The 22,044-nt window shown below is 54.5% G+C and overlaps 11 protein-coding genes across 11 annotated transcripts; 6 read left to right on the forward strand and 5 right to left on the reverse strand.

Annotated features, from left to right (window-relative positions):
* Window positions 1-133: 133 nt before the first annotated feature.
* On the forward strand, window positions 134-1,199 carry VTN49DRAFT_604 (uncharacterized protein; the record flags this gene model as incomplete). The annotated part of the gene is made up of 3 exons (XM_069414164.1): window positions 134-525; window positions 587-632; window positions 696-1,199. The coding sequence occupies 3 exons, from the start codon at window positions 134-136 to the stop codon at window positions 1,197-1,199; spliced, it is 942 nt and encodes a 313-aa protein (XP_069270964.1).
* A 143-nt stretch (window positions 1,200-1,342) lies between these two features.
* Window positions 1,343-1,873, reverse strand: VTN49DRAFT_605 (uncharacterized protein; the record flags this gene model as incomplete). Its single annotated transcript, XM_069414175.1, has 5 exons — window positions 1,343-1,363; window positions 1,421-1,484; window positions 1,553-1,602; window positions 1,665-1,757; window positions 1,826-1,873. The coding sequence occupies 5 exons, from the start codon at window positions 1,871-1,873 to the stop codon at window positions 1,343-1,345; spliced, it is 276 nt and encodes a 91-aa protein (XP_069270965.1).
* Window positions 1,874-2,565: 692 nt separating this feature from the next.
* VTN49DRAFT_606 (uncharacterized protein) lies at window positions 2,566-5,906 on the forward strand (the record flags this gene model as incomplete). The annotated part of the gene is made up of 4 exons (XM_069414186.1): window positions 2,566-3,038; window positions 3,092-3,171; window positions 3,236-3,283; window positions 3,334-5,906. 4 exons carry the CDS (start codon window positions 2,566-2,568, stop codon window positions 5,904-5,906), a joined length of 3,174 nt encoding a protein of 1,057 aa, XP_069270966.1.
* Window positions 5,907-7,614: 1,708 nt separating this feature from the next.
* Window positions 7,615-8,577, reverse strand: VTN49DRAFT_607 (uncharacterized protein; the record flags this gene model as incomplete). Its single annotated transcript, XM_069414197.1, has 3 exons — window positions 7,615-7,895; window positions 7,939-8,496; window positions 8,541-8,577. 3 exons carry the CDS (start codon window positions 8,575-8,577, stop codon window positions 7,615-7,617), a joined length of 876 nt encoding a protein of 291 aa, XP_069270967.1.
* Window positions 8,578-10,213: 1,636 nt separating this feature from the next.
* On the forward strand, window positions 10,214-11,756 carry VTN49DRAFT_608 (uncharacterized protein; the record flags this gene model as incomplete). The annotated part of the gene is made up of 8 exons (XM_069414208.1): window positions 10,214-10,266; window positions 10,401-10,468; window positions 10,524-10,593; window positions 10,656-10,801; window positions 10,873-10,957; window positions 11,016-11,062; window positions 11,128-11,236; window positions 11,294-11,756. The coding sequence occupies 8 exons, from the start codon at window positions 10,214-10,216 to the stop codon at window positions 11,754-11,756; spliced, it is 1,041 nt and encodes a 346-aa protein (XP_069270968.1).
* Window positions 11,757-12,221: 465 nt separating this feature from the next.
* Window positions 12,222-15,127, forward strand: VTN49DRAFT_609 (uncharacterized protein; the record flags this gene model as incomplete). Its single annotated transcript, XM_069414219.1, has 3 exons — window positions 12,222-12,320; window positions 12,380-13,229; window positions 13,284-15,127. The coding sequence occupies 3 exons, from the start codon at window positions 12,222-12,224 to the stop codon at window positions 15,125-15,127; spliced, it is 2,793 nt and encodes a 930-aa protein (XP_069270969.1).
* Window positions 15,128-15,495: 368 nt separating this feature from the next.
* On the forward strand, window positions 15,496-16,829 carry VTN49DRAFT_610 (uncharacterized protein; the record flags this gene model as incomplete). The annotated part of the gene is made up of 2 exons (XM_069414231.1): window positions 15,496-15,517; window positions 16,129-16,829. The coding sequence occupies 2 exons, from the start codon at window positions 15,496-15,498 to the stop codon at window positions 16,827-16,829; spliced, it is 723 nt and encodes a 240-aa protein (XP_069270970.1).
* Window position 16,830: 1 nt separating this feature from the next.
* Window positions 16,831-17,128, reverse strand: VTN49DRAFT_611 (uncharacterized protein; the record flags this gene model as incomplete). The annotated part of the gene is made up of 2 exons (XM_069414242.1): window positions 16,831-16,896; window positions 16,964-17,128. 2 exons carry the CDS (start codon window positions 17,126-17,128, stop codon window positions 16,831-16,833), a joined length of 231 nt encoding a protein of 76 aa, XP_069270971.1.
* A 59-nt stretch (window positions 17,129-17,187) lies between these two features.
* VTN49DRAFT_612 (uncharacterized protein) lies at window positions 17,188-18,612 on the reverse strand (the record flags this gene model as incomplete). Its single annotated transcript, XM_069414253.1, has 1 exon — window positions 17,188-18,612. One exon carries the CDS (start codon window positions 18,610-18,612, stop codon window positions 17,188-17,190), a length of 1,425 nt encoding a protein of 474 aa, XP_069270972.1.
* A 32-nt stretch (window positions 18,613-18,644) lies between these two features.
* On the reverse strand, window positions 18,645-19,256 carry VTN49DRAFT_613 (uncharacterized protein; the record flags this gene model as incomplete). The annotated part of the gene is made up of 3 exons (XM_069414264.1): window positions 18,645-18,741; window positions 18,806-18,821; window positions 19,127-19,256. 3 exons carry the CDS (start codon window positions 19,254-19,256, stop codon window positions 18,645-18,647), a joined length of 243 nt encoding a protein of 80 aa, XP_069270973.1.
* Window positions 19,257-20,243: 987 nt separating this feature from the next.
* Window positions 20,244-21,688, forward strand: VTN49DRAFT_614 (uncharacterized protein; the record flags this gene model as incomplete). The annotated part of the gene is made up of 3 exons (XM_069414275.1): window positions 20,244-20,562; window positions 20,627-21,236; window positions 21,298-21,688. 3 exons carry the CDS (start codon window positions 20,244-20,246, stop codon window positions 21,686-21,688), a joined length of 1,320 nt encoding a protein of 439 aa, XP_069270974.1.
* Between the last annotated feature and the right edge of the window lie 356 nt (window positions 21,689-22,044).

The raw sequence follows: 22,044 nt of genomic DNA on the forward strand, positions 1-22,044 counted from the left end.
TCCAGATCCCGTCAGTGACGTAGCATGGCTTCAAGTAAACCCGTGGAGGGGCCGATGATCGGACTTTGTCGAGTCTGCCACATTCCGACGGATTATCGTCCATGTAACACCCTGCAATCATCTGAAAGGGAAAATGGTGTTCGACATTTTGAATGACCATCAGATAGCGCAGTACCTGCGGCGGATCGGCCTCTCGACGCCCATCGAGGCGCTGAGAAGCGCCGTCGAGTCGAATCCGGAAGAGTCGCTGCGCAATCTCCGCATACTGCAGCAGCGGCACATGGCCGCGATCCCCTTTGGCAACACGGGCTTACACTATTCCCAGCACCGAACCATCTCTCTCGATCCGGCAGTCGTGTTCAAGAAACTGGTTTTGGATGAGCGCGATGGCTACTGCATGGAGAGCACCGGGCTGTTGAATATGGTCCTGCGATCGCTCGGTTACAAGCTCTATGCTACCGGGGCTCGAGTCAGTCGTCACCTGGACTCTGGGGCAAAGCCAGATCCCCGGGAGTTTCTGGGATTGTAAGTGTTGACAATGCGACTTGAGATGTTGAAGATCGCGATTGACATAGTACCCCTACAGCGGGCATATGGTTCTGATTGTGACCATTGACGCAGTAAAATATCTGGTAGCATCTTTCCCGCGCGATATTCTACGAAGTCTGTAGAGTCCACTATCTGACTTTGTGTAGGTGGATGTCGGTTTTGGAGCGGGCAACCCAACCCATCCTCTTCCCCTCGAGGAGTCTACATGGAAATCTCTTGCACACGGCGAGGTCCGCTTGGTGAAAGATTCCCTCCCTCACTCCTCAGACAAATCTAACCGATTCTGGATCTTCGAGAAACGGTATACCCCCGACGATATCTGGCGGGCAAATTACTGTTTCGCGGAAGAAGAGTTCTTCCTCGAGGACTTTAACGTCATGAACTTCAACGTCAGCCGGAACCCGGCGTCGTGGTTCACGCAGTACATCGTCTGCTCGAAGATGCTACTGACCGAGGATCAAAGCGATATCGAAGGGCAATTGACCCTGGCCAAAACGCAAGTCAAGCGGCGGATTCGTGGCCGTACTGAAGTCGTCCAGGTATTGAAATCTGAAGAAGAACGAGTGGATGCCCTGGCCCGGTGGTTCGGGATTCGCCTTCAGGACGAGGAAATCCGGGGCATTCGCGGTCTATGCTCGGAGCTGATATGAAAGGAAGCACAGTTCTTGGGCGTTGCCATCGTTTCGATTGCACAAGTACTGTACAGGCATAGAAATAGACGAGCAATTTTAAAAAGAAAATATAATTTCGTAAAGCACAGTAGGCTGGCCCGACATGGGTCTGTGGTGTCTATTTAGATGATTCGTCTTTCGACCTACATTGCAAGGGTTAGCACAATTCAAGCTTTCGAGCCATCTGGGCCAATCCGTACCTTCCAAGGATTGTTCACTTCAAAGCCCTTTGGTGCCTCAGCATTGCCTGATTGCCCTCGCAAGCTGCCAGTAATCCGCAAATCTCTCTCCATCACTAACGAAAAGGAAGGCAAAGTCAGTATCTACACGACCAGGATGCGGCGCAAGCCATGCCGAGCGTTACTAATGAGTACATACTTTGCTGCGATCATGTCAGTACGACACCGCCTCAACATTGATCAAAATCACTCAGCGGCCACTTACTCGGTCCCAAGCGTCCATGTTCCATCTTGCTCTCTTATGCTCGTTCGCGTAGTACTTGGCGATGCTCAGACCGGCTCCGGTAACGCCGAACATCTGTTGGATCCGACTCGATTAATCTTCCTGACTCGGGTCACGAAAGGATCGGAACGCAGAGAACGTACACCGATGATGATTCCATACGGAATCAGGGCCTCGAACGGAACACCCATGGTTGCGACGTGTAATTCGACGGACAGAGGTTCGACAAAGAGAAAATGCCTTGAGCAGCGGGCTCAATTGGCAGCAAACAGCACAACAATCACCAACTCGGGAGCCTCTCTCAAATGGCAGCGGGCAGATGAGGGTAGGCTATCCGGATGAGGTTTAGCGCTGTTCGACGCTCGGCATTGCTGAGTCAGCATTGTCGCTACAACCTCCTTCAAACGTCCAGAAGGGGTCAGAGGAGCCCTGTCGCAAAGAAAAGAACGCGCAGAACTGGCTCTATGTGACTACTGTGGTGGATGCACGCGTCACGGTACGTGTATTTCGAGGTTCCCTACCCTTGTGGTCACCGGGGAGGGGGCCTTGAAGCTTCACAGGACCCTACGTTTTCTTGTTACAAGCAACACGAAACTGACGCCACAACGTGTAAACAGGAAAGGTGTTGCTTGTAAACATTGCAGATCAGCGAAGTAACGTCGCAAAGTTTTCCAAAGGCATCCTTTCTATCGAAACCCCTGCGCTCCCCCTCCTTTTCGCCGTCTCGAACTCCCTATGCCTGGGTTTTCCGGTCTCATATGAACAAGCGTCCTCTGGTTGAGGGCCGTAATCCGTATAAACCGTGGGTTTCTTTAAGAATTTGTGTCGGGCTGCAAGTGGCGCCGGATCGCGGATTAGTCTGGCGGCAGCGGTGACCTGCAGCATGACAGCAACTGTGCCGGCCACCCACGACGATCTCGGAGTAACATCGCAGACGAACATGATCTACAGCGACCAGGACGCCGAGGGAGAGGAGGATCCGGACATTCATGCTGTGGATCAGCAATCTCACGGCGCAGCTCAGGGACCAGATTTGAAAGACAACGGTCACCAGGATGCCGCTGGTGAAGGAAACGGTCTGACAGTTAACGCCCATGAGGGCAGGGACCCTCAAGACGATCATAATGAAGATAATGACCTAGGCAGGTCAACGGAAAGACGGCAGACCGGTGTGAAGGACGAGGAACAGGATACTGCTGTAGCGGAAGTCCCTGTGTCTGTTGGATCCAGAAAAAAGAGGAAAAGTACTGCAAGATCGGGCTCGGACTCGAGCAGTGAAGCGTCAGATGCAGAAGCCGAAGAATGGGAGGCGGATGACGATGGCGAGATTGACCGATCAAATCGTGGTAACTGCATGTGAGTGCAGTTTGGATGAGTCACTTGATGAGCAAATGCTGATGTTTTGGCAGCTTCTGCGGTCAGGATGAAGAACATGATCCATCTGAGGATTATGAGGAATACCTGACATGTGCTGTTTGTGCAGATCATTGTAAGTTTTTCTTCGTAATTGGCTAGCGTGATGAAGCTGACGTGCCTAATTTTTTTTTTTTTAGCTCATCGGCAATGTGCCAGAGAACAGAATGCTTTCAGTGACAGCGAGGGTAAGGTGATGATAAATGTGAAGTATCAGGATCACACTAACAGTTGACAGATGCGGAAAACTGGCGCTGCTTGACTTGTGTGCAGAACAACCTCCAACCAGACCCAGATAGGGGCTCCCTTACAAGGCGGCGTACCTCATCGCGAAACCTGGGCGGGTCTTCCGTGGTCGACGGTGATTCAACAGATGGACGGCGCTCGTTGCGAAAACGAAAAACGCCCTCAATAGGTGACGATGAACATGTCCATAACCTTCGTAAACGACCACGGCGTGGTGCTTCCTCTCATTCAGATCTTGGTATTGGCCTTTATGACAGCGCCGATGCTACTGATGCCCCAGATGGTGAGACACTACCACGTACACGGTCACGCCGAAACCGGAAAGCTGCAAAACCGGTCTGCCGTGTAGTTCAGAGGCAGCCCGGTAAATTGATTATCGCACTTCGGCTGGATCCAAACAAAATGTTCGGAGTGCTGAATTCTCCGCCTCGAAAAACAAGAAGGCGAAAACAACCGAAGCCACCTCCGGCCGTGGAAGAACCGCCTCGCAACCAGTTTCCTGTGAGTATACCTCCGTACACGGCGCCCATGTACTCCTTCCCGGATCGCGAGACGGAGGAGTCGAAATCAAAGCCGTATGGTGGAATTCTCTCCGAAGAAGATGCAGATACCAGCCGGACACTCCCCACGATGGCAGATCGAGAACGGTTCGAGGCTGCACGGCGGAAAGCCGAGGAAGAGTGGCAGCGAAAGATGCAAGAGGCCGAGCAGGCGGACGGGAATCCCAAGGCATCGCAGAAAGTGTCCGGCCCGCCGAGTAAGATCAAATGGATTAACTTTGGCGGATATGAGATTGAAACATGGTACGCCGCGCCGTATCCAGAGGAGTACAGCCGCAACAAGGTGCTCTATATTTGCGAGTTCTGTCTCAAGTATATGAGCTCCGACTTTGTTGCCTGGCGTCACAAGCTCAAGTGTCCCGTGAAGCACCCTCCCGGAGATGAGATCTACCGAGACGGGTCCATCTCGATCTTCGAGGTTGACGGCCGGAAGAATCCCGTTTACTGCCAAAACCTCTGCTTGATGGCCAAACTCTTTCTGGGATCCAAGACGTTATACTACGATGTAGAGCCGTTCCTCTTTTACGTGATGACGGAGTCGGACGAGTACGGGTACCATTTTGTTGGCTATTTCAGCAAGGAGAAGCGCCCCAGCTCCTCGAATAACGTGTCTTGCATCCTCACGCTGCCGATTCATCAGCGCAAGGGCTACGGGCACCTCCTCATTGACTTTTCCTATCTGCTGACCCGGATGGAGAAGAAGACGGGTTCTCCCGAGAAGCCGCTGTCTGATATGGGACTGGTCTCGTATCGAAATTATTGGCGGCTGGTGCTGAGCTATCAGCTGCGAAACCAAAAGACCCCCGTCAGCATCGCTGAGCTGTCAGAGAGGACGGGGATGACGGCGGACGACATTGTCTCCGCGTTGGAGGGACTACGTGCTCTAGTCCGAGACCCCGTCACAAAAACCTATGCTCTACGGCTCGACTACAAGTACTTTGAGGAGTGCATCAAGAACTGGGAGAGCAAGGGATACGTTAAACTCAATCCGGATGCGCTGATGTGGACGCCATACGTGATGGGCCGCAGCAATCAATCGACTTATGACCGAACCCAGCTACATACCGTCACTCAGCGTGAGGAATTCGATGAGAACCCTGAGGGCGAAAGGATTCATATCAACGAAGCGGGATCCCCCCAAAAGGTGAATGGAACGTTGGAGGGTGCTCCGAAAGTGAACGGTGACGGCGCCTCATCATATGAGGCCGCGGCGCCTCCTTTGACAGCACCGTCCGCGGGAACGACAGGCGAGAAAGCTAATGGCGAGCAGGAGGCTCCATCTGAGCCGAATCCCGCCGCAGGCATTCCGCCGACTCGGTTTGAGATCTACCCGCCGATCCAGCCTCCCATCTTCAAGCGCCGTCCTGGGCGACCGTTCGGAAGCAAAACCAACTACAACCGAGTGTCCTATACCCCGCCCTCACGGCGCAGTACGCCGCGACGGACGCCGTACGCTGGGACCACGACGCCGACTCGGCGAGGCAGAAGCGCACTGGGGGTGGAAGCCACACCGGGAGAAACATCTCCGACTCCCACGAACGGTCAGAATCAGAACCTCAACGGGCAACTTACGGAGACTACTACCACTGGTGAACCTCCTCTGGCCACTGCTCCTGTTCCCAATGGCGACGTAGTGGCAGCCGAACCGGCGACAGAAGGACTTCGCACAGAAGAAAACCCTACCCTGCCCAACGGTTCTACGGAGCCAGAGCCGCCACTACCGAATGGGACGCTGAAGGCGGACCCCCAGCCCCCACACGCTGAAAACGAAGCCCAAGAGCCACCGCCACCCCCTATTGATCCTAGCATTCTCTCAACTCCCGTGCCGAGGAGGCATGTCCCAGCGCAGCCCGACAACAGCAGCAAGCTAGACCCTCAGATCGAGACGGTGCAGGTGGTGGCCCCGGAGTACCCCAACAATGACGGTCATCACGACCCGGCCGGCAGCGACGTCGACGCGGAGGGGGAGGTCGTGGACGAGGAATTGGCAGGAACCATCTGTTAATCTTTCAATCTCGATCTTGATCTTGTCTCTTCGTCTCTCCTATGAATCATGAATATGAGTGACGCGGAGTTATGCTGATCATGGCAGTGCATGGTGTTGATGGAACTGGAGTTTTATTTTTTTTTTTTTTTTCATTTTTCTTCTTTCGGGGGATGGGGCGTTGGGAAATGTAACATGAAGGCCATTTGTTATTAGAAGGTTCTGATTATAGGTGCTAGCATTTTCGAAATTTCGAGAGAAATGGGACAGGTTGAAAGAAGGCGGTTCCTGGAATCCTGGTGCTGTACCTTGTCCCTTCCTTTTCGGCCATCTGTGGACGGGAGGATGCAACTTGGAGCTTTTATTTAAGGCGGAACCATTACTTCCGTATAATGGGCTCCGGCTATTGGATCTAACAGCATACTTTTGTTGATTTTCCATCCGATCAAACCCTTCCTCAGGAACCACTTTTTGGGGGGGGGCCGTGACGTCTGATTCCGGCAGATCATGACGACAATCTAACCCAAGGGTTACTTAACTACTAGCTAGGGGTCGTTTTTTTTTTTCCTCCAAAATATAAAGATACCCAACTAAGTTACTATTTAATTTCGACCGAATATGGTAACAGCCCTACAGCAACTAATCAGATCTAAGTAAGCGGATTGGCTGCTCTGGCACCAAAAAAAAAAAAAAAAAAAGGAAAAAAGGAGGCGGGCAGCAAAGGGTCGCAAAGTACCAGGAAATATTCATTCGGCATCTAGTGACGTTTTCCAGGGTTGATTGTTTCTGGGCATGCACGCCCAGCCGCTGCGTCAGCGGGTTGGATTGAAGCCCTAAAGAGAAGGGGGGGGGGACCGGGGACCCAGTCGGGTGATGGATTTGGTTCATTAAGTAAACTGATCGGACCAACCTGCATAAGAAATTTTTTGATCGTCAATGACGATCCATTTTCATTCCCGGTCAACTGATCGACGGATCCGTAGATAGTATGTGCCCAGGTTTCAGTCGAAGGTTAATCCGGTAAGGATCCAAGGTAACAGTCAAAATCAATGGATTTTCTACGTAATTCATACGGAATTGATTTCCATGCGCGAAGACAAACCACGGTTCGAACGAGAGGTGATTTCCATTGGGCAATGGGAATCTTGAGGATGATGTCAAGCAAAAGATTTGTGTGTTCCATAACTTGGGATAACTTAGCGGTGTTAGTTATGATATTGCAAGCCAGTACCCAACTGTTAGCTAGGGATTTGTCCTGTAAACAGGGGGGGATTGCGGGTGGTGATTACATCATTTGATTGAAGCTCTCCAATCTCGGTTGCAGATACTTTTGAGGCAAGGGCATTACCGGCCGCCTTACTTTAGTTCTGCAGGCATGAGTGGTGATGGCACCAGAACCCGGGTGTAGGGAGAAACGTTCATCCAATGTGTGTGCTTTTAGTTCTTTGTGTGCGGTAAATTATGCTTGCTTGGCAGACAAAAATATGACAGGTGCTAAGATGAGTGCGAAAGATCAGAGTGCTATGAAATCTTGAGTGCAGCCACCCACCAAACTAGCATCTTCTGGAGGTCTGGTGCTCTTGCCAGTATCCACAATGAATCCGCACGTGTGTGTTTCGTATGAACAGCTCAAGATGATAGCAACTCTAATTTAGGTTCAATTGTTTCGGCGTCCCTCGAGGCATTGTAGCTTTAGCTGTCAAGCTCAAAGCGTAGATTATTGCAAGGATTACGGTGTACAGCAGTTGGAGACGGGAGTCGTTTCTCCGACCGCCGTACTATCGGCCCCATCGTTCGTCCAAGCTCGGCGGATGGACCATGCTGCAAGTGTGGAGGCCCGTTCGCAGTTTGCTGCGCTGGTGCGAGTCCCCTGCCGACCCCGGCCCGCAGCTGCACAATACCCGTAGTGAATCCAAGCTAGACCGGGATCTTGCCATAGCGCCTTGGTTAGTGGCCCTAGCGCCGTCGGGTTCTTCAACCGATCACTCGCTCGGGGTGATCGGCACAATCCTTGTCAAAATGTCGACGCTTTCATGCTAGGCCATCTCTCCACGTTCGATCGATTCTGGTCGAGCCATCACAGTGATGCGGCGCCTTAGCCTCTTTCCCGATCTCTCGATCTTGTGACCCGCATTAAGTTCGGCTAAATCGATTGCACGCTGCACGATTGGATTTCGGGTCCACCACTGCCAAGGGAGTGATCGGGGCGGGTTGGCTGTCAAGATCAATGAATGGCTCCCCGCTTTGGCCGTCTCTGGCCTGCGATGTGGGATGTTGCCGTAAATGTAAGATGCTTCTGCGCAGAGGCTAAACCGAATCTGTGGGAACGCAGGGGCATCTAGATCTCCTAGGACGAACAGCTGCAGTTTGCTGGGCGATCTGACCGGCAGAGGAGAGATGTGATCCGTCCATTCCCTGTTGAACCGGGATTCCAGCATCGCACAGAACCCGGCGACATCAAAGACGTCAAAACCCACGACTCTGCCGCCAGGACACGGCATCGTACCCATTCTTGCGCCGCGGAATTCCACAACCGCCTCGTCCGACCCGTGTTTGCTGCTGTGGTCTTGCACCTCACGTGTTGGCGTTTTCCCTGCTCGATCCTCGGTCCCTACAACTGACTGATGAGGGTGTGCAGATCTGCCAACACCTTACAGCCCGGCAACAGAATCGGCACGTGCTCAGTTACCATTTTTGTCCTCCTCACATCAATCTGGACGGTCGCGGTCCGCAGCCGTTTGACCACTCGACTGTCGAAATAGTCGTTTCTCGAACGCGGCCGGGCCGTCCTTGCCGTTTTAAAATCCCCGGTCTCCGCGGTGCCCCCGGCGCCGGTCAAGCCCTAACAGCGTCTTGCAATTTCAGAGATCCTGCCTGAGGCATTCCATTAGCACTGCATTTTCTTTTTGTATTGCACGTGTTCTCCGCCTAGTCCGGAATTCTTTCGCACTTGATCCGGCGATCTTGGCCAGGCGCCTGGTGGTTCGTGCCTTCCGTCCGAAGCCTTCCTTATTCGGCAGGGCCGGATCGGGACGAGGGGGGGTGTGGATGACATAAGGAACTCAAGCAGCAAATCCCGTGACTGGCAGGCCGTGAATGCCGGCCATCGAGCCCGCTTGCAGACTCTCTGGCGCTGGTGTGAAGAGGGAATCCCTCGGGGCCGATCAGAGCTCATATAGACGCCCGTCATTGGGGGCCCCTGGAATGTAACCGGCGCATTCCACGCTAGGCCGATCGCCGGGAGTGCCCTTGCATAAGTCAGGGTCCTCGTTTTCCCTGGAGCCGGCTCCGTGCAGCGCCTACACTGCCTCCGCACCGGGATCGCGGCGGGCGGCCACTCACAGGGCTGACGAGATCTGCTCGATCATGCCGTGCTGGGCCTCAGGCACCACTCGGGCTCGTTCCTCACGCCGGTCACCCACGACGACGGAGAGAGGGAGAAAAAGAGGGGTTCCAGCATCTGTGGCAAGAGTCCGTTGGTTCCATGGTTCCCAGTGATTAGCTCAATTCATACTTTCTCCCTCACGCCTCCACCCGCGCTGCCAGAGCGTTTTTGGCTGGCAGCACACCAAGCCCATCCCGCCGGACTTGGAAACTCTTTTCTCTTAATTCTGGGCTCCGAGTCCAGATTCCCGCGTTTCAACTCCAGGCGCTTTCCAGAATCCTCTCGTTCTTAGCCCTCTGCACATCCGCGGTAATTTGCCTCCCAGAGCCTTGGTTGGAGAGGTGTCTGCCTGTGCTTGGCACTGCTTGCCGGCAGTCAGTTGATGTGCTCGCAGCAATTCTGACGACACCCTTTGCCATTTGCCTGCCGCTTTCGTCTCTCCGGCTCCCCCCGGTCCCCGCTCCTCTCCGCTCTTAGGGCTGGAGGGAAAAACGGAAGAGAAAGAAAGAAAAAAAAAAAAATTATTCAAGGAAAATCCCAACCAGAACAGCAAGAAAAGCTCCCCAAATCAAAAAGCGGCAATCCACCACAACTCGCTCATCCCCACCCATGGTTAGCGGTGGCTGATATATTCCCTCCCGATCGATCATTCTCCCCCCACCACGATTCGTGGCCTTCCGAGTTCCTACATCCTTTCTGTTCTTGTCCCAGGAAAAAGATTGAGTGCCGCGGCGGCGTGCTCGTGTAATCCCCACTACCGCCATTTGCAGGCGCGCGCGTCTTAGTCCCTGCCTGCCCGGTTGATCAATTCCCTTGGTGGTGGCTGCCGTTAGTGCCGTTGCGGACGGTCTGTGCTCTGGCCCTTGGATCGTGCTTTGTATCAACAAGGCCCGATCGATCCTTTCCACTTTCGTCCGTGGTTTCCCTCCTCTCGTTCGCCTTGATGAGTGTCCCAACGTTTGCGGATAGCTCCGTTCCTCAACTGTCATCCCAGAGGTAGGTCTTCTCCGTTGTCATCCGTGTTTCTCAATCTTTCGTAAACCTGGACCGTTGTTTCCCCGTTGATGTGTCGCGTCCCCGAGGGCCCCAGTCTCGGGAACTTCGTAGCTGACCATGCTCTCATCCTCCAGCTCCGACTTCGAGTTGATTGTGCGTCAGCAACCGGAGCGGGCCCGGGTGGCCGGGGGGAAGGAGAAAGGTAGGCCCTGGAGCCCTCGCCGGTGCGCGCGGAGCGCCGCTGACAGCCGCTGCAGAGCGCAAACCGGTCGATCCGCCACCCATTATCCAGCTCAAAGTGCGGCAGGAGAACACCTATCTGGCGCAGTACGTGATGCCCCGGGTTTGGGTCTGCCGTGCCGGGGGACGATGCGAGCTAATCCACGCAGACACTACCTGCAGAGCCCGTACTTCTTCATGTGCTGTAGCCTCTATGATGCCACGGAGGATCGTCCGGCGCCCTATCCGCCATCGCAGGCCCTGGCCGGCACACTGGTGTCGTCTCTCTACCGGTTGAAAGACGTAGACAACGTCGGTAAGTAGTGTGCGAAACGAAGCCTGCGTGCCTTTCTTCCAACAGCCGGCGCTGACCACTTCTCCGTTCAGATGGCGGCTTCTTCATCTTTGGCGACCTCTCCATCAAGGTGGAGGGCGAGTTCCGCCTGAAATTTACCCTGTTTGAGATGCAAAAGTACCTGGGCCTTCCCCAAACGGCCTTCTGGGAAGACGGCTGACTGCCCGTGAAACAGGGACGTGGTGCGAAACCTCAAGTCCGTCATCTCGAACACCTTTGTCGGTGAGTATCATCCGCCGCCACCCCCCGGTCGTTTGGGACATCATCTGATGCAAACGGCCCATCAGTGCTGCCGCCCAAGGCTTTTCCCGGCATGGCCGAGTCGACGTTCATGTCTCGTTCCTTTGCGGACCAAGGCGTCAAGCTGAGGATCCGCAAGGAAGCCAGGAATATGATGTAAGGACCGTCCGGCATTGGGTCTTTTCCGACACTGTTTCTAATTGTCAGGTCCAGGAAGAGAGGCGGCGGCGTGCGCCCGGACGACTACACGAATGTTCCCCGGTCGCCAGAGCGCACAACCATGCCGCCGATCGCAAACCCGGCCTTTGCCGGCTACGCACCGCCAACGGGTCGGGATTACAGCACATTCTACGGCTCGACAGCGGCGCCAGCTCCGGCCGCGCCAATGCCACCAGCCACCAAACGGATTCGCACGTCTATCGATATGGGAAACCGGGGCCCCGGCCCTGTCTTCGATGGCGATGCCCAGCGATTTCCCCAGGCGTATCCGCAGACCACGTCTCTATACCCCAATCTCAATGCCGCTCCCAACCCTGCTCCCAATTCGAACCCCAGCCCTAACCCCAGCCAAACGCCCGGCTATCAAAACCCGCCGATGCCAACGTTCCCAGCGTACGGCACAGGGCAAACGGGGAATCTGCCGGACTATAACATGCGTCAAATGCTATGGCGATGAGGGAGGTGACCAAAAAAAAAAAATTTTTTTTTTGTTTCCAGCATCAACGGTAGGCGTGAGTTTGGGTGTTTTGCTTGCTTTCTTGGGAGTTTATTCTTATGACTATTTGCTGCTTCGATGTACCTATTTGGTAGGTTTTTTTTTTTTTTTTTTCCGTCGCTTTCAGTCTTGCTTATTGCTACAACTCGGAATGACACAGGCCTATCCATACCCAGCCATAAGGCACCTGCTGTATCTGGCAATCATGCTCATGTGCAGAGGCGCCTTCCTTTACTGGATGAACATCTGCTGCCGGGGCATATATCAGGGGCTCTCAAATGTTTCGCTGCTGTTTCTCTTCTTTCTTCCCTTCTTTCTCCCGACCGTCCCGTCTTTGTTTCCATTTTCCCTGCCAAAATCTCCAGCATCCCCCAACTACCCTCCATTCTCATCGATCCTGAGAGCTCTTCCGCTATCACCGTCAAGATGATTGCTAAAATTTCGACCCTTCTGGAGAGTCTGAAGATTCTGGGGACTTGGGATGGGCGTATGGAGCATCCGGCTAATATCACCATCACCGTCGAGGTAGGTGCCATCCTTTGTCCCGTAGCAGCTTTTTGGGTGCTGAGTCTGGCGGTCGCTAGGTGGTGAGTGAGCCGGGCAAGGACCTTCATTTTTTGGACATGGAAACGTCTTCCCTTCGATTCAAGGAAGCCATCGTCGAACGCGTAACGTTTAAGGCCCCTGACTATGACCCCGGAGCGTCCGACATCACGGGCGTGACGATGATTGGTGAGATGGCGAGTAAATCATTCTCATTTGAGGGATCTGAGGGCGGGGAGGGCTTGCCAGTTTGGCTGCCTCCATCTCCGCCCATGCGCCTCTTTCCTTCCAACGCCGCGTCTTTGGATGCAGACCTCCGCGAGCCGTCTCGTAGTGCTATTGAGGGTGAGAAGGATCCTTCAGTGGAGCGCCCAGGTTGCCAGCGGAGCTTTTCTGGGCCGAGCACCCTCTTCAGTGACACGCAAACTTCTGAGAGTCATGATTTGAGGCAGAAGCCTCCATTGTATTACTGTGCCGCCGATGAGAATCCACAGGAGGCGGCGTCTTTTAGTTCAGATTCTCTTGCTGTCCGCCCTTTGATGGTGATCAAGCGCACTGAGCCCAATAACCGCAAACGGACCGCTCGCGATGCCGGCCTGAGCGACGGGGACTCCAACTCTGCGGGTTGTGAGAATGCAAGCGTTGACGGGTTCGATTTGAGTTTGGCCCATCAAAATCAGCCTCATAAGTTGCCCGACGAAGAAGAACAGAAGCAGCCGCCGGCGCCAGTCGAAGCTGTAGACGATGTTTTTGCTGGCCTTGACCTGGAAGGACTGTTAGAGAGAGATTTTTCGGCAACGAAGCCTGGGGACAGCCCCCTCAATCAGAAAAATGGGGTGCAGGATAAGGGGGAAAGCCGGGAAGATGAGTCGGTCTCCTCCGGCTGTCTAGGTACTTGTCTTGGTTTGTTCGAATTGTTTCCTCTAGCTAATCTTGCCGCAATAGATAATGACATTCCATCGGACGGCCACCAATCTGACACAATCGATCTCCCTCCGAGCCCTAGTTCATCGCCTCGAGAGTTTGTACCGTGGACTTTGACTCCAGATGTGACGGAAGGTGCGCATGCGAAGGGGTTGAATAACGAAGGGGACGTCTCTCGCGAGAACAGTTCCTGCAAAGATGGCCTGGACGAAATCGCTTTCAGGCAAGAAGGCAAACAGCTTTACTTGAGTTTCCGTGAAGACGCAGAGCGCGCATTGTACAAGATTACGATCACTGCATCCACTGCATTAGTTTCCGACGAGGAAGGGTGGTTCTACCTGGCATTTTCTGGGTTGTTGACTGGCTCGAGGGGCACGTCGGGTGATTTGGTCTTCGACCTTCCGCCCGAGACGGGCATGGAGTTTCGGACCACTGGGCTCTACGGTGAACAGATGGCCGAACGCCGCTTTGAAGCGAAATTTATCTTGACTGCGTGGTCGCAAGTCGCCCTTCGGCTCTGCAACTGGAATCGGTATATTCTTCGGTCGTTTGACGTTGAACAACAGATTCGGCATGACATATTGGTCAAGAAGACGACCAAGCCGGACAGTAAGCCACTCTTGACCGTCACGTACAACGCGCTGTTTACGGTGAAACCATCGGACTTTTACTTCGTCGCGGAACGTTGCTCGTTTACGATCCGCATAGATGGGGGACCGTCGGGGGACTTTGTTTATGAGCTTCCTGAGAGTCACGAAGAGACGGACGTGATTGAATTGTCCAATCCCTCCGCAAACCTGATTGACGCTTGCCGCGTCGAGATTGTGTGCTTGCCAAAACAGCTCGGCACATTTGCGCTCCGCTGGACCGCTGACTTTGAGGAGGGCATCCCATCTTTCTGGCAGCCACGGATCTTTCCTGTGAATGTGTTTGAATCGGAAGAGAGTGTTCATCTGCGCAGAGTGCTCCCAAGGGTTGGGGATCTGGTGAAGGTTGATACAATTAGTTCTGCGTGGGACACTGTTTCGGAGGACGGTAGCGAAGGTGAAAAGTTCGAGTATGAGTACCGTTATGAGGACAGGTTGCTGGATCCCGAAGAGCCGGAGATCCAAGAGTCTGACGTCCAAGAAGTCGAGTTTGAAGAGCAGGGCGAGTATGTCCCGTCGGCAGTGTCATCGGAGATGGAGCTGGATCCGCCCGACGATGGTAGCTTTTTCCGTTGGCTGCTCTTCCCCCTTGATGTCATTGCGCTTTTTTTGGAGTGGCATATTCGCGCACTCGGAGCAGTCTTCCGATGGCCAACCGTCTCCCAGCTGACAGGTTTGTCAGTGATGCTCATCGGATTGTACGTGAAGCTGGCCATGGAAGTTTGTCAGCTCGTTGATTCGACGCTCTCCGTAACCACGAATGCCACCGAGAGCTCGGCAATTAAGTTTGTCGAACCTCCCGTGCCTGTTTTTATGCGCGCACACTCTATCCGCCTCGACGAGCTGTATGCGCGTCGACTGATGCGGGATCCGTATTTGGAATATATCTGCGGTGATTACGAGCCTCCGCCGCCCAAGCGCCTGGCAAAAGCCGCAAAACGGTGGACGGCAACGAGGACGGTTACAACCAGCGCTGCGAGGACGCGTGCGTTTGAAACCGACCCACCGAAATGTAACTGTGCGTCGTTTATGAGTCGCAATGAAGCAAAGAGGCGGGAAGGCGTTGACCGGGCATCTTCCAAGGGGCGTGACGAAGAGAAGTCGCGGAAACGCGGCCGCCAGGACGTGTTTGCCCCTGGGCTCTCTTTCCGTGACCGGGTAGACTACATTCTGGGCTGGGAGGAGCCGTTGGAGAATGCCCCTCGATTGACTGTATGAGTAAATTTTTTCCCCCCCCCTTTTTTTTTTCTCGCATGTGTATTCATCTACGGAGTAATCGGAAGCTATTAATTAATCGCACGAGATTGTCAACGAGTTAGAACCTTCACTCCTGATCGTGTCATAAGATCTGTAGATGACTTGCATGACGATTAGCCTGTCAGAGTTCGTCACACCACGGTCGGGCGATAACGATAAGCTCCGGGGCAATGCCAAGTCCATTCCCGATCTGGCAAAGATTATGATCGCCGGCCGGTTGGGGCGGCTCCTCTGCAATACATATTTAGGGCTGACTCAACTCCAGTTCTTTTTCTCTCGCAGACTCTTTGGAAAGGTTGCCCTGAAAGAAGCAAATCCGAGAATTCAACATGGCGATCGGTACTCCTACAGGTAGGCTACACTGCTTTTTGCCCCGTTTGTCGGTTCCCTCTTCTCTTGCACTACACTCGATCAAACTTCCCCCCCCCCCCCTTATCAATGATCTGCAACCCCTCCCCTCCTCCGCGATCGAATAATTGGGAAATATGCACGATGGTGACCAACTCTCTCTTGGCTACGATCCCTGTGCTCCAATTCTACTGTCTTTTGTCGTCCGAATGGGTGACTTTGGGGTATCTGCCAAGAGGTGTTTTGCCCTTGAGTTCGTTTGACAAGAATGCTTGGCTGGCCTTTGTGTGCCAATTCCTGAGGTTGATGGCGGCCTAGAGGTGGTTAAAAAGGGGGAAAGGTTATATATATGGGCGTGCACACACCGAAGTCCCGGGGGAAGGGGTTGCTGCTCTCTGTGCTGATTTCAGGCTGTTTTTGCGCGAAACTTGAACTTTTGCTGCTCATCAACCAACCGATCATGTACCTGCCTTTGTTGCCTCGGTCTTCTTCGTCTTCTTCCCTCCCTTCCTTCTGCTGTTACTCTTCTCCCACCACCACCACCACCACAGTCACCATTCCGCGGAGTTGCGAATCTCCAGCTAACTCCACTATTTCTTCCATTACCGAACCAGAACCGGAAACGTTGCCGGCACCCCAACAAGAACAACAGCGGCAGCAACAACAAAATGACAAACTCACCGCCGGTCTCTACCACAACAAATCCTCCTGGGCCGCCCATTACCGCGAACAATACTCCGACCTCGCTTCGGGCCAATCCCCAGAAATCCTCTGGATCGGCTGTTCCGATTCCCGCTGCCCGGAGACCGCCATTCTCGGTCTCCAACCCGGCGATGTGTTTGTTCACCGCAACATCGCCAACATGATCCACTACAGCGACTTGAACTCCGCCTGTGTAATTGAATACGCCGTGGAGCATTTGAAGGTCAAGCATATTGTCGTCTGTGGACATACCGCTTGTGGTGGCGTGCGGGCGGCATTGGGCAATACCGCATTGGGGATCCTCGATGCGTGGTTGTTGCCGTTGAGGAAGCTCCGACAGCAGCATTTGAAGGAGTTGGAGGGGATGGATGAAGGGGAGAAAGTGACCAGATTGGCCGAGTTGAATGTGCGGGATGGAGTGGGGAGGTTGTTGGAGAACAGTGCGGTGATTGAGGCGATGGAGTCGCGGGGGTTGAAGGTGCATGGCTTGATTTATGATGTTGCGAGTGGGGTGTTGAGGACGTTGGAGTTTGAGGGTAATGATGGAGAGGGCGAGGAGGAGCATGAGAGGATCAAGGCGAGGTTGACGGCGTTCAGGACGAAGAGGGCTTGAATTATTTTTTTTTTTTTTTCTTTCTTTCCGGTCTGGTTTGGTTTTCCGGTGGATACCAGGTGTGTTTCTATAATATATATGTGTGTGTGTATTGTGGCATGGTTTGTATTGATGCGTCTCGTTCAGTCAGATACTGTACATAGGTAGTAGTAGATCAGAACAACTCCAGACTCCCAATCTAGATCAGATTTGAACCTTTGAGAAGGGAGATGCAATGCGATGCCCAAAACCCAAAAACTCCAACCCTTCAACGTCTTCCCCGAGCATTCAAAGAAACCGACAATCAACCTCGCCGTCATCATTCGTAACTCATGCTCGAAACCGAAAAAAAAAAAAGGAGGAAGAAACAAACTGAGATTCAACGGTGCTTCCCGAACATCGAACTTATTCGTCGCCAGCGCGATTTACTCCGTTTCGAAGACTGCGGCAACGCCCGCGTGCCGTTTTTCTCTTCAGACTCTCGAATTTCCGGCGGCGGTGATGACGGTGACATGGAGCGGGCTGTGGTCGTCCCCGAGCGCGAGGCCGGCGCGCTCGCCGGTGCTGGACTGGCTGCCGGGTGCGCCGTGGATGATGATTCCTCCTTGGAGAAGAGGACGGTCATTGACCGGCGCTGCTGCGGCCCAGCAGTCCCGTCGGCAGCAGGATGCGTCTCGTGGTGCCAGAACGTCCTGGACCAGCCCTCGGCGAGCGCGACCCATACCCCAGTCATGACGATCAGCGTTCGCTGCTGCTCGTCCGTGGTGGCCGTTTGCTGGCCAGCTTCCTCTGGTGATCCCGACTCCGAGGGAATGGTATAGTGGTCGAACACTTCGATGTTACTTGACGTTAGAGATGCGAGGACCGGATGCCGCCGCGTGTTTGGGTTGATCACGCTGAAGGTGAACCGCTTGGTCGTCGACGACCTCTCTCCCGATGCCGACCCCAGGCTGGACGAGGTTGATGCTCGTCGGTTCGCCTTGTCGCGTACCACCCAGCGCACCTTTTGCTGGTTCTCCCCTTGTGACACAAACTCGTACGAACCATTGGGTAATTGCCGGCCCTCCCACCTTCCACCGGAATGGATGTAAATGTCCACCGGGCGCCGGCCCTGGCCATCATCCTTGGCATGCTGACAGATCGTCGCCACAACCTCGCGATGCTCCGCATGTGAGTCGTTGGATGAGATGCTTCGGTCATCCTCCCCCAGCGCCGGCGGCTCGTACATGTCGCTCGTCACAACTAGCACATCCGTTGGGCCAAAGCCCTTGACGGCCTCGAACAGCCGCGGGAACTTGCGCGCCAGTCGCGGCACTGTGGCTGCCGGCAGCACGTCGTAGATCGGCACTGGCCGCGACGTCTGTCCGAATTGCTGCAATTGGAACAGCAGCTGCGGTCGCAGCCGCAAACGGCGATGGTGGATCACCGGGTGGGCAATCTGATATGTCGTTTTCGGGCGGGATGACCGCTTGGGCAGACGGCCCTGTTGCGCCATCTTTGTCTTGCTCTCATCCTCCTCGTCGCTGGACGAATAGATGCTGCCCTGGTTGGACGTCGCGGGCGGCACTGTCAGCGAGGTCTGGTTCTGGACACCGTCCTTTCGTGGCGCAGCCTCCGTCGTCGTCGTTGTCGTCGTTGTGGACGTGGTGGAGGGCGCGCAGAGATTGAAGGGTGGAATGGATGGAAGCCGCACCAGGGATCCCAGCACTGTTTGCGCCGCGGGGGCATCGCTCGATTGTAGTTCTTGTCGATGTGCGGCGGCGTCCGCCGTATACCCCAGACTCAACAATGATGTCGGTGACATGGAATAAGATATCCAAATTCTATGCGGTCCAACTATCGATAGTATGCCATACTCCGCCACAGTCGCATTGCGTATCGATTCGATTGATTACAAGTAAGGAAGTGAACCCGCGCGAATTTATTGTGCTGCCTGTGCCAGTCAGCAATCCCAACTATAAATAACAGAGTTTATCCAGCCTTTTGGGTGTACACACCCCTCTGGGGCCCCCCCTGGACTTGAATCCTGATCTATGACGTACCTCAAGCGAGTCGCCAAGCCGAGATTCACCCGCAAAGGAGCCGGGATGACGGCACGATGACAGCGATGTGCGGATTATATAAACACCCGCCGGTCCTTATTAAGCGGAACAAGCAGGAGAGAGAAACTTGGGGAAGGCACGAGGTTCGCAGCTGCCTGTTTCTGCACTTTTTCTACTCTGTACTGGATTAAGCTTGGATTGGACCGCCCTTGCCTCATGACACCTAAAAAAACAACCTGGCTGAGTCCCACCCCGGAGCATCGCGGACGATCGCACCTTCCTGATTTGCAGGAGAGTCATTTTGGACGGGCAAGGCAGGATCCACCCCGCGACGCCGATGGAGAGGAAAGAGCTCAGTGCCGATCCGAAGCCGAGCCGATACGTTTGCAGTTCTGTTCCCTTCCATAGGTGTATCTCTCGACGGACCGTAGGTATTCTGCATGTGACGAATACATACCGTTCTGTACCTGTACCTGTAACTGTACTGTACGGGGAAGAAGGAATGTGCTCTGCGAGGCCAAGCCACGGCCCGGGTGCCCAAGAACGCCAGCTCTGACGCCCTGCAAAGGAGGCGAGAGACACTGGTGCGGCTCCGAAAGCATAAAAAGCTTGGCGTTTGCATTGCCTGGATAGGGAATACGAGAGGCGAACACCTGTCATCGACTGGAAATGGACGACGGGTTGATACGGGGGTACCAGAGCGGCGGAATCGACCACGTTGCCAGGTCATGATGTCAACTGCTGGCAATTCCAGTCCGCAATCCATGGCCTAAACAAAGCATCCTCGTACAGAGCACTGCATTGGCCGAGGAAATCTGATGCGCTCATCGGCGCATTTTCCCAGCCGTTTTTGCATCGTACGGAGGACGCCTAGGGTAAGGAAACCACTAGACAAGCTTCGGTATGGGCTCGTAATCCTCGCGAGGTGTGCCCGGCCGAACTCGATCCGGTCTAGCGCCGCTGATCCTCCCTTGATTGAGTCGATCAACTCTGCCTCGGATTCGGATCCTCGGTACCATCGACGACGGGCCCTCGGAAGCTGCTCGGTCCGCCGCCGCTCCTATTGGCTGCGGTGTGTCAGATGCGCTAGACCAAAAATGGTAATTTCGTCGTAATTCGGTCCACGGCTGTCAGCCTTGGGAAGGAGCTTGATGAACCGGGAGATCAGTCGCTCCGAGGGAGGACAGACAGAGCAATCGGACCGTACGGAAAGAATCCGTTGAATTGTTGTATTTCCTTTTTCCAGAACCTCTCGTACCCGTTTGAGAAACAGATCCTCCCAACTCGGTCCGCCAAGGCTGGGGTGGAAACGGCCAAGATCCGAATGCCGAAAGAAGCTCGACCCGGCTGCTGAAGCTCCTCTGCCGGCGATTATTACATGTCGGTCCTCACCATGGCCGGCGCCGATAGCCCGAGCTCTGGTCGCTGGTCGAGCTGGACGCGGTGTTTTCGAGAACGGCCGGTCCGCAGTCTAGCCCTGTTCTATGCCAGTTGGAAATGCCTCGTGGCCCTCGTGGTCCTCGGCTGTCCGGCTCCCGGATATGATACCTCGACCACCTTGCTGGCCGGGAGCCATGCGGTTCCGGCGATTTCCAAGTTCATCCGATGGGATTCCATTTACTTCCTGCAGGCGGCCCAGCGCGGCTACGTCTTTGAGCAGGAATGGGCATTCTCTTATACGTACTCCTCCCTCTTGAGGTGGTTGGCGTCCGGTATGAATCGCGGTCACCCGTGGGCATGGGCAAAGCAACTGATGACTACAATGGCGGAGCGTAGCGGTCACCACGGCACGCCACTTTGCGGAACTTGCGGTGACCGGGGTGGCCGTTTCCCACGTGAGCCATGCCCTTTCCGTGTTCCTTCTGTGGATGTTGTCCGGAGCGGTGCTGGGTAGCGAAACCGCCTCGCAGCGCACGTGGTGTCTCATTTCCGCGGCATTGCACGTCATGTCGCCTGCCGGCGCGTTTCTGTCGGCCCCATATAGTGAGTCGGTGTTTGCCTGCGTCCACTTCCTGGGTCTGTATCTCTATTCAATCGCTCTTCGGGCCGACCATGCGGGTTATTTGGTCCGCCGCGATGCCTGCTGGGTGGCAGCGGGCATCGCATTCGCGGTGGCCACGCTCATTCGTAGCAACGGCATTCTGAGCGGATGTCTGTTTGCGTACGATGCAATGGAGGCCGGAATGGAGTGGCTCTCGCGCGGCCTCTCCGTAGGTCTCTTGCGGCGGATGCTCTTTATCGGGCTCGGGGGCGGCATCATCGCGGTAGCAATGGTTGGCGCGCAGTTTGTCGGCTATCTCTCGTACTGCACCGCGACCGATCCACCGCGCCCCTGGTGTAGGCAGTTGGTTCCCAGCATCTACAACTGGGTGCAGTCGCACTATTGGTTCGTCGGGCCATGGTCTGGGGTTGAGGACTGTGGGATTGTGATTGCTAATTCGTCGCAGGAATGTTGGTTTCTTGAGGTACTGGACCTTGTCCAATCTACCCTTGTTCCTGCTCGCGGCCCCCATGTTGGGTCTTCTCGCTGCCTCATCCCTCTTCGCTTTTCAACATCGCTTGGGCATGAAACCGCCCGATCCCGTTCGTCGGGCACTTTTGACGCGCATAGCCATTCCACAGGCTCTCCTTGCATTCCTAGCTTTGACCACATACCACGTGCAAACCATTAACCGCATATCATCTGGCTACCCACTCTGGTACTGGTATGTGGCATCGCTGGGCATCGAATCTCTCGCATCCCGCAGCAGACGCATCTTCCCGCGCGTAGTCCAAAGCATGGCTCTCTACGGTCTGGTTCAGGCGGCTCTATTTGGATCCTTCCTCCCTCCTGCTTAGCACTCCTGATGTATTATTATCCAACAGTATAATACTAAATCAGATGATATAATCTACTCCTGCCCGCTTGTTGCTTGCGTACTACCTCCATCTGCCTACACGACGCTAAACCGGATCGGGTCAGCTTGAGTGGCCCGCTGTGTCCCAAGGTCGTTTGGATCACTCCCGCCTGAAGCAAAACACAACCCTCTGTTAGCATTGCTCCGGCCCAACACTCTGTAGTTTCACTTCTCTGTCTTGCAGTGCGGTGTCGCCGATTCTCTGTGTTTGCGGTGCTCATCAGCTTTCGTAAAAGCTCTGTCGAGGAAGCCGCCTCGACGCGGGTTCGTGACTCCGCCATTATGTCATCATCAAGC

This window comes from Thermomyces lanuginosus, assembly GCF_041956635.1.
Source record: "Thermomyces lanuginosus strain ATCC 200065 unplaced genomic scaffold VTN49scaffold_19, whole genome shotgun sequence".
NCBI lineage: Eukaryota > Fungi > Ascomycota > Eurotiomycetes > Eurotiales > Trichocomaceae > Thermomyces > Thermomyces lanuginosus.